General features: G+C 45.1%; 1 protein-coding gene across 3 annotated transcripts in view; it reads left to right on the top strand.

The window, feature by feature from the left end:
• The window catches only part of LOC127059019 (cytotoxic T-lymphocyte protein 4-like), a 37940-nt gene that overhangs the window by 19916 nt on the left and 4102 nt on the right, over positions 1–13922 (top strand). For all 3 annotated transcript variants that reach the window (XM_050969628.1, XM_050969627.1, XM_050969626.1), the window contains one exon: positions 13712–13861. In XM_050969628.1, coding sequence (XP_050825585.1) covers positions 13804–13861 — 58 coding nt within the window. In that variant the 5' untranslated portion in view covers positions 13712–13803. The remainder of the gene's footprint in view (positions 1–13711; positions 13862–13922) is intronic.

Genomic DNA, 13922 nt, shown 5'->3' with positions numbered 1-13922 from the left:
CCCGGACCGGTGTTTGTCTAAAAACCTCCAATGGCGGGGATTCAACAACCTACCTTGGGATCCTATTCCCTTATAGTTAGAAAGCTTTTCCTAGTATGCAACCTAGATCTGCCTTGCTGCGGATTAAGCCCATTGTGTCTTGTGCTACATTCAGTGGACATGGGGAACAACTGATCACTACCCTTAACATATTTGAAGATTGCTATCAGCTTCCCCTCCTCAGTCTTCTTTGTTCAAAACTAAACATGGCCAGTTTTTAACCTTTTCTCATAGGTCACGTTTTCCAACCCTTTTATCAATGTTGCTGCTCTCCTCTGGACTCTCCAATTTATTGACATCTTTCCTAAAGCGTGGCACCCAGAATTGGACACAGTACACCAGCTGCACCACTACCAAGGTTGAATTACGTCCTGTTAATACACCCCAGAATGATAGCAGCCTTTTTCACAATTGCATCATATTATTGACTGATGTTAAATGTGATCCACTATAGCCTCCAGATCCTTTTAGCAGTACTACCACCTAGCCAGATAGTCCACATTTTGCATTTGATTTTTCCTTCCTAAGTGAAGTAGTTTGCACTTTCATCTTGTTGAATTCAGACCAATTCTCCAATTTGTCAAGGTGTTTTGAATTTTAATCCTGTCCTTCAAAGAACCTGCAACCCCACCCAGCTTGGTGTCAGATGGGGATTTTATAAGCATACACTTCCACCTCATTATCTAAGTCATTCATGAAAAGATGGATTAATACGGGACCCACGGCTGACTTCTGCAGGACCCCATTTGATACGCCCTCCGATTTTGCCAGTGAACCATTGATAACTATTTTTGGATACTGTCTACCAACTTATGAGTAATTTCATCTAGACCACATTTCTCTAGTTTGCTTATGAGAATGTCATGTGCAACTGTGTCAAAGCCTTACTAAAATCAAGATATATATTTCACAGTACCCGCCAAATTGGCCCCATCTTCATCTTTCTGCTGTCGGCGTGACTGTAGCATTTTCCTATACTTAAATACTGGAATAATTGCTTGAGGCCGCTGAGGTAAAAGCCCAATAAATCTCCAGTGCCTAGCCATGCAACTATCGAGAAATAAATATCAACTTCAAAGGTTCATTCCATTGATTCATCTCTGGAGCCATCTCAGTTTCCTCAGCTCAGCCATATCTTAGATCAAATGTTTAGTATTAATTGATATGCGCAATAAATTAAATATTTATTCACTGTGTACTGGAGACCCAAAGCCCTGAAAGACTTAAATACAAACAAAATGTGGATGACTCAAGCAGTAGTTCAAGGCAACTTCTAATCTTGTCTGATTGTCTTGTTTTTCACATAGAATGTGCAATGCACATGACTGACAAGATTCTTTTGCTCTGTGTAGTTGCAAATCAGGGTCTTTTCTCTGTTCTTGGGTATCCTCACAAAGCTCAGACATTTTACAGCTTCTCTTCTCTGGGGTCACACCGGAATAAATACAGCGACAGCCAGACATTTAATGAGATAAAAAGATGATTAAGAGCTAATGTCATTGTAACGTACCATTATAATCATTTTTTGCTGCTAGATAAATGATTATGCAGTTGCAGATTTTTTAATCTGATGGATACTGAGGAAGTCCTGACAGTTGCACACTGTGTATAACAACAGCTTGGACACAAAGGGTCAGTTCCCCTGCCGTGCTGGGGATACTCAGTGCCACACTATCAGCAAATTCCAGCTGTAAATCTCAACCTGCTGGAGGACCGCTCAGGTACAGTGGGATTCTTCTGGTGACATGCTGCCAGCTCAGCAACCCCTATGCCTTCCCCTGCTGCTAGGACACAAGGGCAACCAGAATGATGCCACACAGTTCTACTCAGGTGCAGTTTTGGCCCTTTGAGTTTATTGACAGCTAGTGTAAGAGCTGCCCTCAAGCTACTGTAAGCTACACCTGGGGATCAGGCCTGTAGAGTACAAAGGAGGACTTTATGCCACATGAGGAGTCCTTCCCCACCCAGACATGGGCTGAGGGCAGTTCAGCTGCACGCCAAGATAGGACTATTTGCTGATTGACTGGTTGAGCTTCACAGAGCACCTGAAGTGAACACAAACGGCACAGGTGGGAAGATGCCGCTGTTGTCTTACTGCAGGATTCCTGCATTGCTTCAGGTTAATCGGACCAGAGGATGGATGTGTCCTGAACTCCAGAGAACCAGAAAGGAGTGCAGCTTTGTAGACGTACAGTGGAATCAGCTGTCCATTTTCTTGACTCGGTGCCCGCTATTTCATTCGGTGGAATACTTTTCACACAAAACTTGAAATTATAAATGAGAAGAAAACATGTAACAATTGTTTAAGGAATTGTTGCAGGGAAGTAGCACCATTCTACCTATAAAAGAGTTAATACAGATCAACTCCTGTGCTACACAATATTTTCCATAAAACATGTTTACTGTGGCAGAAGTCTGTAAGGGACCCCAATGAACATGGCAGTTGGGCAACCACAGATGATGATTTCCAAGAAACAATTGATGCACTTGGCTAGAAGGGGCACAGTAATCCAGGCAAGCCAACTATGATGTGTGCAATGTCCTTCCTTTCAAACAAAGGGAAAAAAAGGTAAACACTGGATGTACATGAGGAACTCCCATTATTGTGTAGGGCTTTAGGAATGATACGAGTTCCAAAGACAGACCAGTGCATCAGAGCATAGAAGCTGGTCATATAGGCACTATAGAAATGCAGGCAAGTAGATGGAGAGTTTGGAGCTCCAAAGGGAAGTGGCAAGTGGAAATACTACAAGCAAGAGGCAGGGGTGTTGCTCTTCAAGATCAGCTGAAGGTTCTAGTAGATTGTTGGTGTATGGTGTGAGGGTGCTACTAGGTGGGCTCTGGACGTGTCACTTGGCCATGGCAAGGAGCTGGTGGAGGCTGTGAGCAGTTGGTTTCCCTGCCCGTCCATGACGCTGACTCTGATGCAGTCATGGGGGTGCACTCAGCAGTGAAATAAGGAGCATCAGTAGAGACATAGGAGGGCAGCATCAAGCGGAGGAGGGAGCACAGCTTCTTCATCCCTCCCATTAGCTTGCAGCCACTGGATTTTAACAGCTGCTGGATTGTTTTGTTTTTTAAATTGTTTTTATAACAATTCGTCGGCCACCCTCTGGTGACTCACCTGCAGTCCCAGGCCCCGCGTAAGAATCCCTCCTTTGCAGTGCTGAATAGATGTGCTTTTAAAACTACGGAGCAAAGCGAACGTATTAGGCCGAACAGAGCCCTGGTGTTTGCAGGTGCTGCTCATTTGACTTCAGCCGAACACCAGGCCTCAGCCTGGCTCATTTAATTGCACTCTGCAGCCTCAGCTGCTGAGCAGTGTCCCCAGCCTGGCTCATTGGTTTGTCCTCAGCGGAACATACTTACTTGCTGCCGCTCACATTCTGCAGCCATTAGAGGGGTTGCTGGCTCATCACTTTTTTTGCTGACAAAATAATTGTCAGAGCACTGTATGCCGAGCAGTGCCAGTAATTCTGGTCATGAGCAAGCATATTTAACCATTTCGATCTTCCTAGCTGATCTCACCACACAGGATGGCACGATTTGATTCTATCACAGTGAGAACTTGATATTTCTGAAGATAAGGAAGATTTTGAAATGAACAAAAAGGAAAACGCAGAAGAGAGAAAACTGGAGGAGAGAAGGGGGAATGGTTTTAAAGTAATACAGCTAGAAAATGATGAAACAGTCAAATGAGTGAAGATGGTTACAGTTTGTACGGGGAGCTGCTCTGAGTCACTGCAGGCATGTACTGTAAAATGCTCTACACATTTCCCAGAAGGCGACCACTTTGCACAGCTTCAAGAGTTTTATGAAGGGCGTTCAGTATAGAAGCAACATTTCCCAAGTACCCATACTCACCATATGTAGGCAGCCAGCCTCACAGTATCTCATTAACTTAACAAGACAAAATGTATTGGCTCCCATTCTCATTTACACTAAAATCATTTCATTGTAAGGTTGCTTTAAAGTGAGTGTCAATTCGGATTCACTTTAAGGTCCCTTTACCCTGCCAGGACAGTGTGGCCTGAGGCCTAGGGTGACCAGATAGCAAATATGAAAAATCAACCCGGGGGGGGGGGTAATAGGAGCCTCTGTGAGAAAAAGACCCAAAAATCAGGACTGTCCTTATACAATCAGGACATCTGGTCACCCTACCTAAGGCCTGATCTCACCTAAATTTTGTTTTTAAATAGGGATGCAACTTTTTTTTTTTTTAAACCAAGAGTGATACCAGTACAGCCCCTAGTGCGGACGCAGTTATACTGGTATAACTGAGAGACCAATGTTGTTATTTCCCTGCCCACACGAGGATAGCTACATAGTATAAAGCACATTTATACCAGTCTAACTACACCCACACGTAGGGGCAGGGCCGGCTCTAGCCATTTCGCCGCCCCAAGAACAGTGGCACTCCGTGGGGAGCGCTCTGCCACTCGCCGGTCCTGTGGCTCCGGTGGACCTCCCGCAGGCGTCCCTGTGGAGGGTCCGCTGGTCCCGTGGCTCCAGTGGACCTCCCGCAGGCGTGCCTGTGGATGCTCCACCGGAGCTGCGGGACCAGCGGACCCTCCGCAGGCACGCCTGCGGGAGGTCCACCGGAGCAGCCTGCCGCCCTCCCGGCAACCGGCAGAGCGCCCCCCGCGGCATGCCACCCCAAGCACGCACTTGGAGTGCTGGGGCCTGGAACCGGCCCTGCGTAGGGGGATTGTATGGTTTTAACTGTACTGGGATAGCTGAAGCGGTACAGCTTTCGTGTGTAGAAAAGAATTTAGTGTCAATGAGAATCAGGCCTCTTATTTCTGTTTTTTTACAAGACAACTTTGTTGCTGTCATTTGAAAATCATAAAAAGAGGGCTAATATCATGGCCATTTAAAATTGCAGGAAAAAGCTTAGCAAGAAAGATGTCTATCTACTTGCAGTTTCTTCTACTAAAAATGCAACTTTAACATTTTTCGCTCAGGCTTAGCAATGCATTGGTGAAGAAGTCATTTAGATAAAGTAGGAGATGCTTTTTTGTTGTTGTTTTTGCGAAAGAGTTGATATTTTAAAAATTAAAATACAGAAACTTGGGGTTGGTGTGGTGAAAACATTGGAAAAAATATTTGCAAAAAGTTTCCCTCTCTCTTTTTACTCAACATTTCATCAAAATTACAAAATTCAAAAGGTTTCCACCAGCTTTGGTTAGGGCTTGATTTTAACTGGGCTCTGCCCAGTATAATTGTTTTCATAACCTGTGACAGATAATCTCACTCCTGTTTGAAAGAAAAACAAACACACCGAGGTGCTACTCGTAAGTCCTCCTTTCCTTTCTCCCCACCTAATGATTTAGCAGTCCTGCTTTCACCCTAAATACTCAACATCTTTAAAAAACTCTGCTTGCTTCTCCTATGCATGCTTCTATTAGGCTAAGCAGCTATCAGTACACTACCCTCCTAGCTTACTGCCCGATATCAGCTAGCCTTTGGTCAAGGATCTGTGCCCTTTATGGCAAGTGACTAATTCCAAGCCACCGGCTTTCCCAGCTGGGTTTGGCACCTGAGGAAAAGTGGGAGGCCGTTTGGGATTGTGGGATAAGCAGATGAGTTGGATGTTTCTGCTGAAAGGATCCATAGGGAAAGTTAACTGTTGGACATTTGGAGTGTATGATTTATCCCTGTGGGATGATCGGGGTGGTTTACACCTCTCAGAGCTATTATTTTGGGCACTTGTTAGAGCCAGGGGGAGACATTTAGACAACACTGCCTCCGTTTACATATTCAATTGTTCTTCACAATGGCAACAGCTAGTTTTGATTTGTTTTATTAATGAAAGTTTAGATCCCAGAGCACAGTTATGTGGTGAACAGTGGATTTGGCTGTGTCACGGGTCCACTCACCGCTGATGACACCTCTTCCTGGCCATCCTGGGGATTAGCTCTGCCAGGTGCTGCGCTCCTCTGGTGGTGTCTTTATCCGTCACCGTTTCCCACCCCGCGGGCCCCTCTCTCTTCAAGAACTGCAGCCTTCGTAACTCAGCCCTCTGCCCAGGTCGCTATGATGTTACCCCTTCCATGGAGGTATGTGACCAAGTCTTTCCAGAACAAATCTGGCAGTCCACTGTCCTCTTCCTGGTTGGTTCCACATCCCCAGTGGCTGGTGGGGGAATACAAACCCTCCCTCTGCTCAGGGTTCTAGCTCAGTGGGAAGGTCTGCACGTCTATTTTTTGCTGCTTTCCCCCTGAGTCTTCTCCTATCTTCCTGGCTTTCCCCCTCTTTGGATTTGCCTCCTAACTCCCTTCTCTCAGGGTGTAACTGTGGGCTACCCTGTGTAGTCCTAACATACCTTCTTCCTCCCAGGGTGAGACTGCAGTGTACTTCCCTGCAGCTCGCTTCTGATCTCAGCTCCTGGGCTTTATACAGGCCCTTCCTGTTCCTGCCCAGTTGAGCCTCATTTAATCAACCCCTGTTCCCTGCCTCCTCCTCCAGGTGCAGCCCTGGGAGTTAATTGACCTATCTGGCCACCTTAACCCTTTCAAGCCTTGTTTGAGGTGGACACCCCATGAAGGCTACACATTTCTTGGTTAAGAAATTGTGGAATATGTGGGGCCCTGCCTATGCTGACTTGTCACCAGCCCTACACACCCTTTACCAATCCCAAACTCAGCAAAAGCCTCCTCTGCTCCCTCCTTAGCTCTACAAAGAGCTATGGGAAATGGTGGATCATGGGATAACAATTACACATTCTTTACAAAACATGTTTTACACCTTTTAAAAATACAATCATTCAAAAGTCTGGAAATGAACTGCGAAGAGCTTGAGCCAGCTCCCTGGTACTAAAAATGACTTCATCCCTCAGTGTTATCCTACCAGAGCTATGCTGCCCCCCAAATTTATCTTGGCTGTCTAACATGGACAGAAATATATGCACAGAAAACAGTATCAATAAGAGATTAGAAAATCCTATATCCCATTCAAGGGATTCACTGCCAATATTCGTAACACTAAGATACACTACACATGCTGGCCAACCTTTCCAAAAGTGACTACTGATTGTGGACACCTTACATGAGACACCTTAAAGGAGCCTTGTGTACTCTGTACCCAGTCAATGAAAACCAGCCCTCGTAAGGTGTTTCAAATTGGTTATGCAAACATAGAAGCACTCAAAATCACTTGTCAACTTTGAAACTCTTGAGCCTGAATACAAAAACCTACCTACTTTAGTCCTTATATAATAAAATACAAACGTTCAAGGCCTACACACACACCTACATAAACCTTCAATACCACGTAATAAGCCTATTATTTCTTAACACCAAACAGATCCATCAGGCCGATTTTACTCATGAAAGTATCATTCTGCTTCACCAACACATCACTTGATAAAAGCTCACAGACTTTGACTTAACTCAATGTACCCCGGCACCGTACGCCTTCCTGTGCATTTAATTAGCAATACGTAAAATTAACAGTAAGCACTTAACAGCAAATTTCCAGTACAGATCAAAACTCCCAGGGGGCAAAGTTAAGTTGGGTGGAGGAGATAAGTCAGGCAGGATGTTAGTGAAGGATGATTCTATAGCAACAGGGAATTGTCTGCAACACTTAACAGTTTATTTCCAGACTTTTAAACCTCATGATTTTTAACATGTAGTTTTATTGAAAAAGTGTAATTCTGCAGGGGTGGGAGCAGAGTGGTAGGTGGACTCCACTGAAACATGCTTTTATTCAGGGACGTGTTTTGTTTGGGAATATGTCTTTAAATTCATATTATGACTCTGAGTACATTAAAGAGGGAGATAAGTTCCTTCCCTGATTCAGCCACTCATACTTTCCCCTTAACCATCCCCTCAATCCACTTGCTAGTCACATTCCCCCCACTCCTAGTATCAGGGAAGTTCTCCTGAGTTGCCAGAATCCTCCAGTACATGCTTCTGCCTCACAATGTCCCAACAATCCCCAGTGACAACCTCAAGGAGAGCATCCCAGTTGTGTGGTTCTGAAAGCTACTAACCATACATGCAGTTAGATGCAGGGTGCAGTCAAATGCAACTGAACACACAGCGAAATCTCTTGTCCAGACTCTCATTTCAGATCTCACTCACTCTTTGCTTCCCTTGAGAAATGCAATTGTGCCCCACCCATGTTTATTCAGAATGCTGCTGCAAAGATTTTCCTAGCTCATTGCTTTGACTGTGCTGCTGTGCTCTTTGCATCCCTCCACCGGCTCCCCTTTCTCCATAGCATCAAAGAAACTTTCAAGGCCTTTCCTAGCCTATCAACCCTCATTCACTACTGAGGTGTTGACTCCTCCCTCTGATCGATGCTAGCTTTCATTAATCACTTATTACATTTTTTAACAAGCACCTTTGTGCTTTCTTCCATGCGGACCCTCATGCTTGGGAGAAGCTCCTTGTAAACATCTGCAAAGCCATCTCATTTTTCTCTTTTAAATCTCTCCTTTCCGAAGGTGCCTACAGAACACTTGACAACAGTTTGGCTGCTGGTGTGCTGAGAGCACTGCCTATCATGCTGATCACTATGGTCTCGCTGTTTCTTTGTGCTCCCCGTCCGTCTGTTTTCACCTGTTGTTTATTGTCTTATACCAAGGACTTGTTCTACACTAAAAAATTAGGTTGACCCAGATAAATTGCTATGGGGTATGAAATATTCACCCCCCGAGGGACACAGTTAAGCTGACCCAACGTTCAGTATAGACAGTTCTAGGTTGATGGAAGAATTCTTCCATTCATCTAACTACTGCCTCTTGAGGAGGTGGACTAACTACAGTGAAGGGAGAACCCATAGTGAGTGTCTGCAATGAAGAATTAGTGGTTTAAGTGTAGACATAGCTTTAGGTTTGGTCTACAGTACCACCAACTTGTGTTGGTGCAACTATGTCGCTCGGGGGCATGGATTTTCCACACCCCGAGTGATATAGTTATACTGACATGACCTCAGCGTAGATGATGCTATATCAATTGAAGGGCTTCTCCCATTGGCGTATCTACTGCTTCGTGGGGTGGTGGGATACTTACGCCTATGGGAGGAGCTCTCCCGTCGGCATAGATGGAATCTTTACTAAGAGCTACAATGGTACAGCTGCGCCACTGCAGTGCTGTCAGTCTAGATCAGTGGTTCTCAAAGCCAGTCTGCCGCTTGTTCAGGGAAAGTCCCTGGTGGGCTGGGCCGGTTTGTTTACCTGCCGCGTCCGCAGGTTCAGCCGATCGCGGCTCCCACTGGCCACGGTTCACTGCTCCAGGCCAATGGGGGCTGCAGGAAGTGGTGCAGGCAGAGGGATATGCTGGCCACCCTTCCCGCAGCCCCCATTCGCCTGGAACGGTGAACTGTGGCCAGTGGAATTGGCGGAACCTGCGGGCGTGGCAGGTAATCAAACTGGCCCGGCCTGCCAGGGGCTTTTCCTGAACAAGCGGTGGCCTGGCTTTGAGAAGCACTGGCCTAGACAAGTTCTGACATTTTAAGATCTTTGAGGCAGGGCCTGGGTTTTTGGTTCTGTGTTTGTATAGTGCCTAGCATAGAGAGGTCTTGGTTGATGACTAGGGCTCTTAGCCACTTCTGCAATCAAATAATAAATGGAGATGCTCTAGCTGCAGGGCAGAATGTATGTATGTTCTGGTGGTGCACCTTCAGTGCTACCTAGCTGCAGGGCAGAATGTACGTATGTTCTGGTGGTGCACCTTCAGTGCTACCTAGCTGCAGGGCAGAATGTATGTGCTGGTGGTGCACCTTCAGTACTAACTTTGCACTGCTGTCTTTAGCATTAGGAGTTGATTCGTTCTCCATGTTAGTTTAACCATGGATACCTCAGAGTCCTAGTAGAGAGGCAAAAGCAATTCATCGAATAGAATTATGGAGTCAACATCAGTGGTGGCTCCAAAGGGTGGAGTGAATAAAAAGGATGAGGTCTAAAGAAGGAGTTACCAACAACTGCAGAGTAAAAGACATCCACTGAATCTTATCTAGCTATACCTGTGCAAGCCATTGGCAGGGGTGCGTGCAAGTGGAGGCAAGCAGGGGCATGGGCCTCCCTGCCAATAATCAGCTGGGGACACAGAACTTCTCCAGCCCTGGGGCTGTGGCAGAGAGAATGAACTCTGTCTCAGCCCTGCAGAAGAGGAGCTCTCTTGCTCTCCCTGCTGTAGCCCAGGAGCAGGGCCCCAGGGTTGGAGGAGTTTGCTCTCCCCCCACCCCCAAGGAGTTCTGCATCCCTCACCAGTGCCCCACCCCCCCAGCAGTAAAATTTAAATTCCTGCGCATGCCCCTGCCCCTTGCTCAATATTCCCTTGCGATACATAAGAAATGTAGTCCAGTGCTCATTAACAAATATTCAGAAAAAAAGGTTGTCATTAGTTGTATCACCTACATTGCTAACCAAAGGCATTCCTTTATTAAGAACTCCAGTTCAGTTCATTTTTAAACTGGTAAACAGTGCACCGTTGGGATCCATTTTGTTATTTTCACATTAAAGGTGGACAGAAAGTCCAGAGTTCTGAAACAACCGGTATTAAGTGGTTATGTGATGCCAATTGTGGTTTCCCATGGGACCCAGATCAATACACCAAATTTGGCTGTATCGGGCTTTGCAATCAGATTTTAGTCCTTTAATGGTAATGAATCAATTATTTTTCCAGCCACCATGCTACTTCCTTTCTTCTTTACTTACTGTTTTTTTAGCAAAATATATTTCTTCAGCCTTTTGATATAGAGGTCTGAATTATTTTTTAAAATAACAGTGCATTTCAAAACCTCAATAGCATTGTGGTGAACTAACTTGTTAGAAACATGAATAATTAGAGATGATCTCACAGCCTGAGCTTAACATGATATCCTGAAACCAGATGCTATGCAAATGTTAAACTTTTCTTCTCCCCATTACATCTGAAGTTATTCACCAACCCAATGGTTTTTTTAGTTCCTGTCAATGCAGAAAAACAGCATTAGAGTGGAGTAAAATGTTTTTTAAAATGTGAAATTAATTGTGGAATAATAATAATCATTTGTAATGGGAATTTTGACTGAATGGAAGCTGATAATTTGTCCTTGCTAATTCTTAAACAAAAGAAAAGCAGGTCAAATAACTTCAAGTGTCAGACATCAATCCAAAATGACACAGATCTTTTCAATTAATTGAGAAACCTAGCTACCTACCTCATCTGAATACGCCTAGTTATAGTAGTGACGCACATTGTTAAATCTGAGTTGTGCGTCTCTCTCTGTGCTTGGTCTACAGACAGAGTGAGTCTGCAAAAGCTCATAGTTTGATTCTTTAGCTCAAGCTGTGAAGGCATTTAGCTCTGGAAGCCACCCAGTGAAGACCATGATGATGGTACTTAAAGTAGCACATGTGGAGTAGAAAGGCTCACCTGTTATTTGGAGAGTTGTGTGGCCCTGAGGAGAAAGGAAAGAATACTGTTATTTATATGCTGGGCTCCATAACAAATAAAACCTAGCCACCCGCCCCAAAGAGTTTATATTTTAATTTTAGACATGACAGCCTCTGGGAATACCACCAGTGAAGAAATTCTGAAACTCAAAGTCTTCACAAGCCAAGTTAGCACCTGGACCCTTCTCTGAGTCCCAAAGCATCAGCAGTGGCAGAGGTGTCCAGGGACAGGGAAGGGAGATTTCTGAGGTGAGGGAGGGGAGAGGGCTGGAGTGCATTGTGCACAGAGGCCTGTAGGAAACATAGTTTAACTTAGAACAGGCCTACAGCTGCTCTAATTGAAACCAAAGGTTAGGCAGATTCCTCCCTGCATCGGAATGCAATGCAAACACAAAGGGACTTAACGCCACCTACCTTCGCTACCTCTTCCACCCCCAGCCCCATTCCAGTACAGGAACAAAGCAACTGAGAATCAGGGCCAGTAGGTGAGAGAAATATGAATAGGGACATGGGCGGAGGAAGAATATGGGCTACAGTAATACGATCATGTGGCTATTCCGCCAAGCTGTACGGTCCCATTACATGTATAGAAGCAGTTTCTTAGTTTTATTTCCTCTCCCCCCTTTTATCGGCTGTGTGTGTGGGTGGGTGGAACGGAGGTGATGAGGGAGAGGAGAGATTGCCGAGGGAAAGTGTGAGCGAGTTCAGAGGGTGGGATCGGTCAGAGAGACAGCGGGGGCATGAGGAGAGCAGAAGCTGGAGGATGGGGATGGGAAGGAGTGGTGGGGTGGGGACAGGCATGGGCGAGGGGAGACAAGGGACAAAAACTAGGTGGTCGTGCAGGCGGTATGGTGAAGTGGGGAGAAAACAAAAGGTGGTCATAAAAACACGTGGCAGTAAAGAGATAATATTGGAGGAAACTGTGGTGCTAGGTACAGGGGGCTGATGGATTAGCACAGCCTGGATCAGGGGATGTAGTGTAACCCACAAGGAGTTTCTGTGGTACAAAGGGGGTGGATGGACCAGCCCTAGACCCTTAGGGGTAAGTCTACACTGGGATAAAACACCTACAGCTGGCCTGGGTTTAGCTGACTAGGGCTTGGACTATGGGGCTACAAAACTGCAGTGTAGACGTTTGGGCTTGGGTTGGAGCCCAAGTTCTGCGGCTATGCGACTGGGAAGGATCCTAGAGCCCAGGCTCCAGCCCAAGCCTAGATGTTTACACAGCTCGAGCCCTGTAAGCCCGAGTCAGCTGATGCAGGCCAGCTGTAGATGTGTTATTACAGTGTAGACAGGTCTGTAGGAGGCTCATCAGCTCAAATCAACTGGCCCATCAGTCTAGCACCAGCGTCATCTGACTCAGGATTGAAGGTCATGTTGGGCCCTTCTTTCCCAGGCTGGCAAAAGCAGGCCACCGCTGGAGAGGACAGTTTTGTGCTACTCTCATTATTGCTATATGGGCATCACACCTAAATTACACAGTAGTAAATATCCATGGTGTAACTATGTCAATATAGATATTCATATTATTGTAAAATAAAATATTTACCGAACTGTTAGCACTTCTTTGGAGTTGCTGTAGCCTATCATCTTAATAAAAAATTGCTGTATTTTTCATCATTTTTTCCTAGTTCATAGACCAATTCATGGGCATTTTGAATCTGTGGTCGTCCATTCATATACTTTCAGGCACATTATATAAGAGCCTAATAGGGTAAGAAAAAAGAAAAAGTAATGGCCTACTATGTAGATACATACTTACAGTACTTTAAAACCTCTTTTGCCAATGATCCACAATGACTTTTCCATGGACCTGACAGACTCTCACATAAAAACAGAAGATGATTTTCAATGCTTATGTAACCTTAAACATGTAGATACTTTGAAAAGGTATGTCCTTAAAAGGTATTTTTTTCTTAAAAGGAAATACCTGGTGATTTCAGGAACTTTGCATACTTCAACTCTGCATTGCCAAAGGGGCTGAACTGGTCTTTCATTATCTTTCCTCCCCCAATTCTTAAAGTATAACGCATGACAGATTTCAGATTGAATACATTTTCCATTTGCTGAATCGTTGTTTTGTTCATAGCTGTTTGAGGTTAACTCTGCACGTATTAATCAAACCCACTACTTCCCTTCTTGTAAAACCAAAACAAAGTCTCATGCACTTTCGGGTACAGAGTGTATGTATTTGGGATCAAAGCTATATATACACACACTGAATCTGTGTGGGTTCAAACATTTCGAGGTTCAGTATCCTGAAAGGTCTTGCCCTTTTCCCTGCAGTTCTGATTATAAATCTGATTTCATTCCATCTGGACTTGGTGTTAGAAGGCAACAAGCAACTTCAACTTTCTAACGTCTGTCTCTTCGCTGGAATGCTCACGCTATTGATCACCATTGGCTTCCTCAGCACAGCCACTGGCATCGCCAAAGGTGGGTAGATCAAGGAGACCGAAGGTGTCTGGGAGTGTTTACATTTTCTCAGTTTCACCCC

This window comes from Gopherus flavomarginatus, chromosome 10 (assembly GCF_025201925.1).
Source record: "Gopherus flavomarginatus isolate rGopFla2 chromosome 10, rGopFla2.mat.asm, whole genome shotgun sequence".
Lineage (NCBI taxonomy): Eukaryota > Metazoa > Chordata > Testudines > Testudinidae > Gopherus > Gopherus flavomarginatus.
This window is presented reverse-complemented; position numbering and strand designations above follow the sequence as displayed.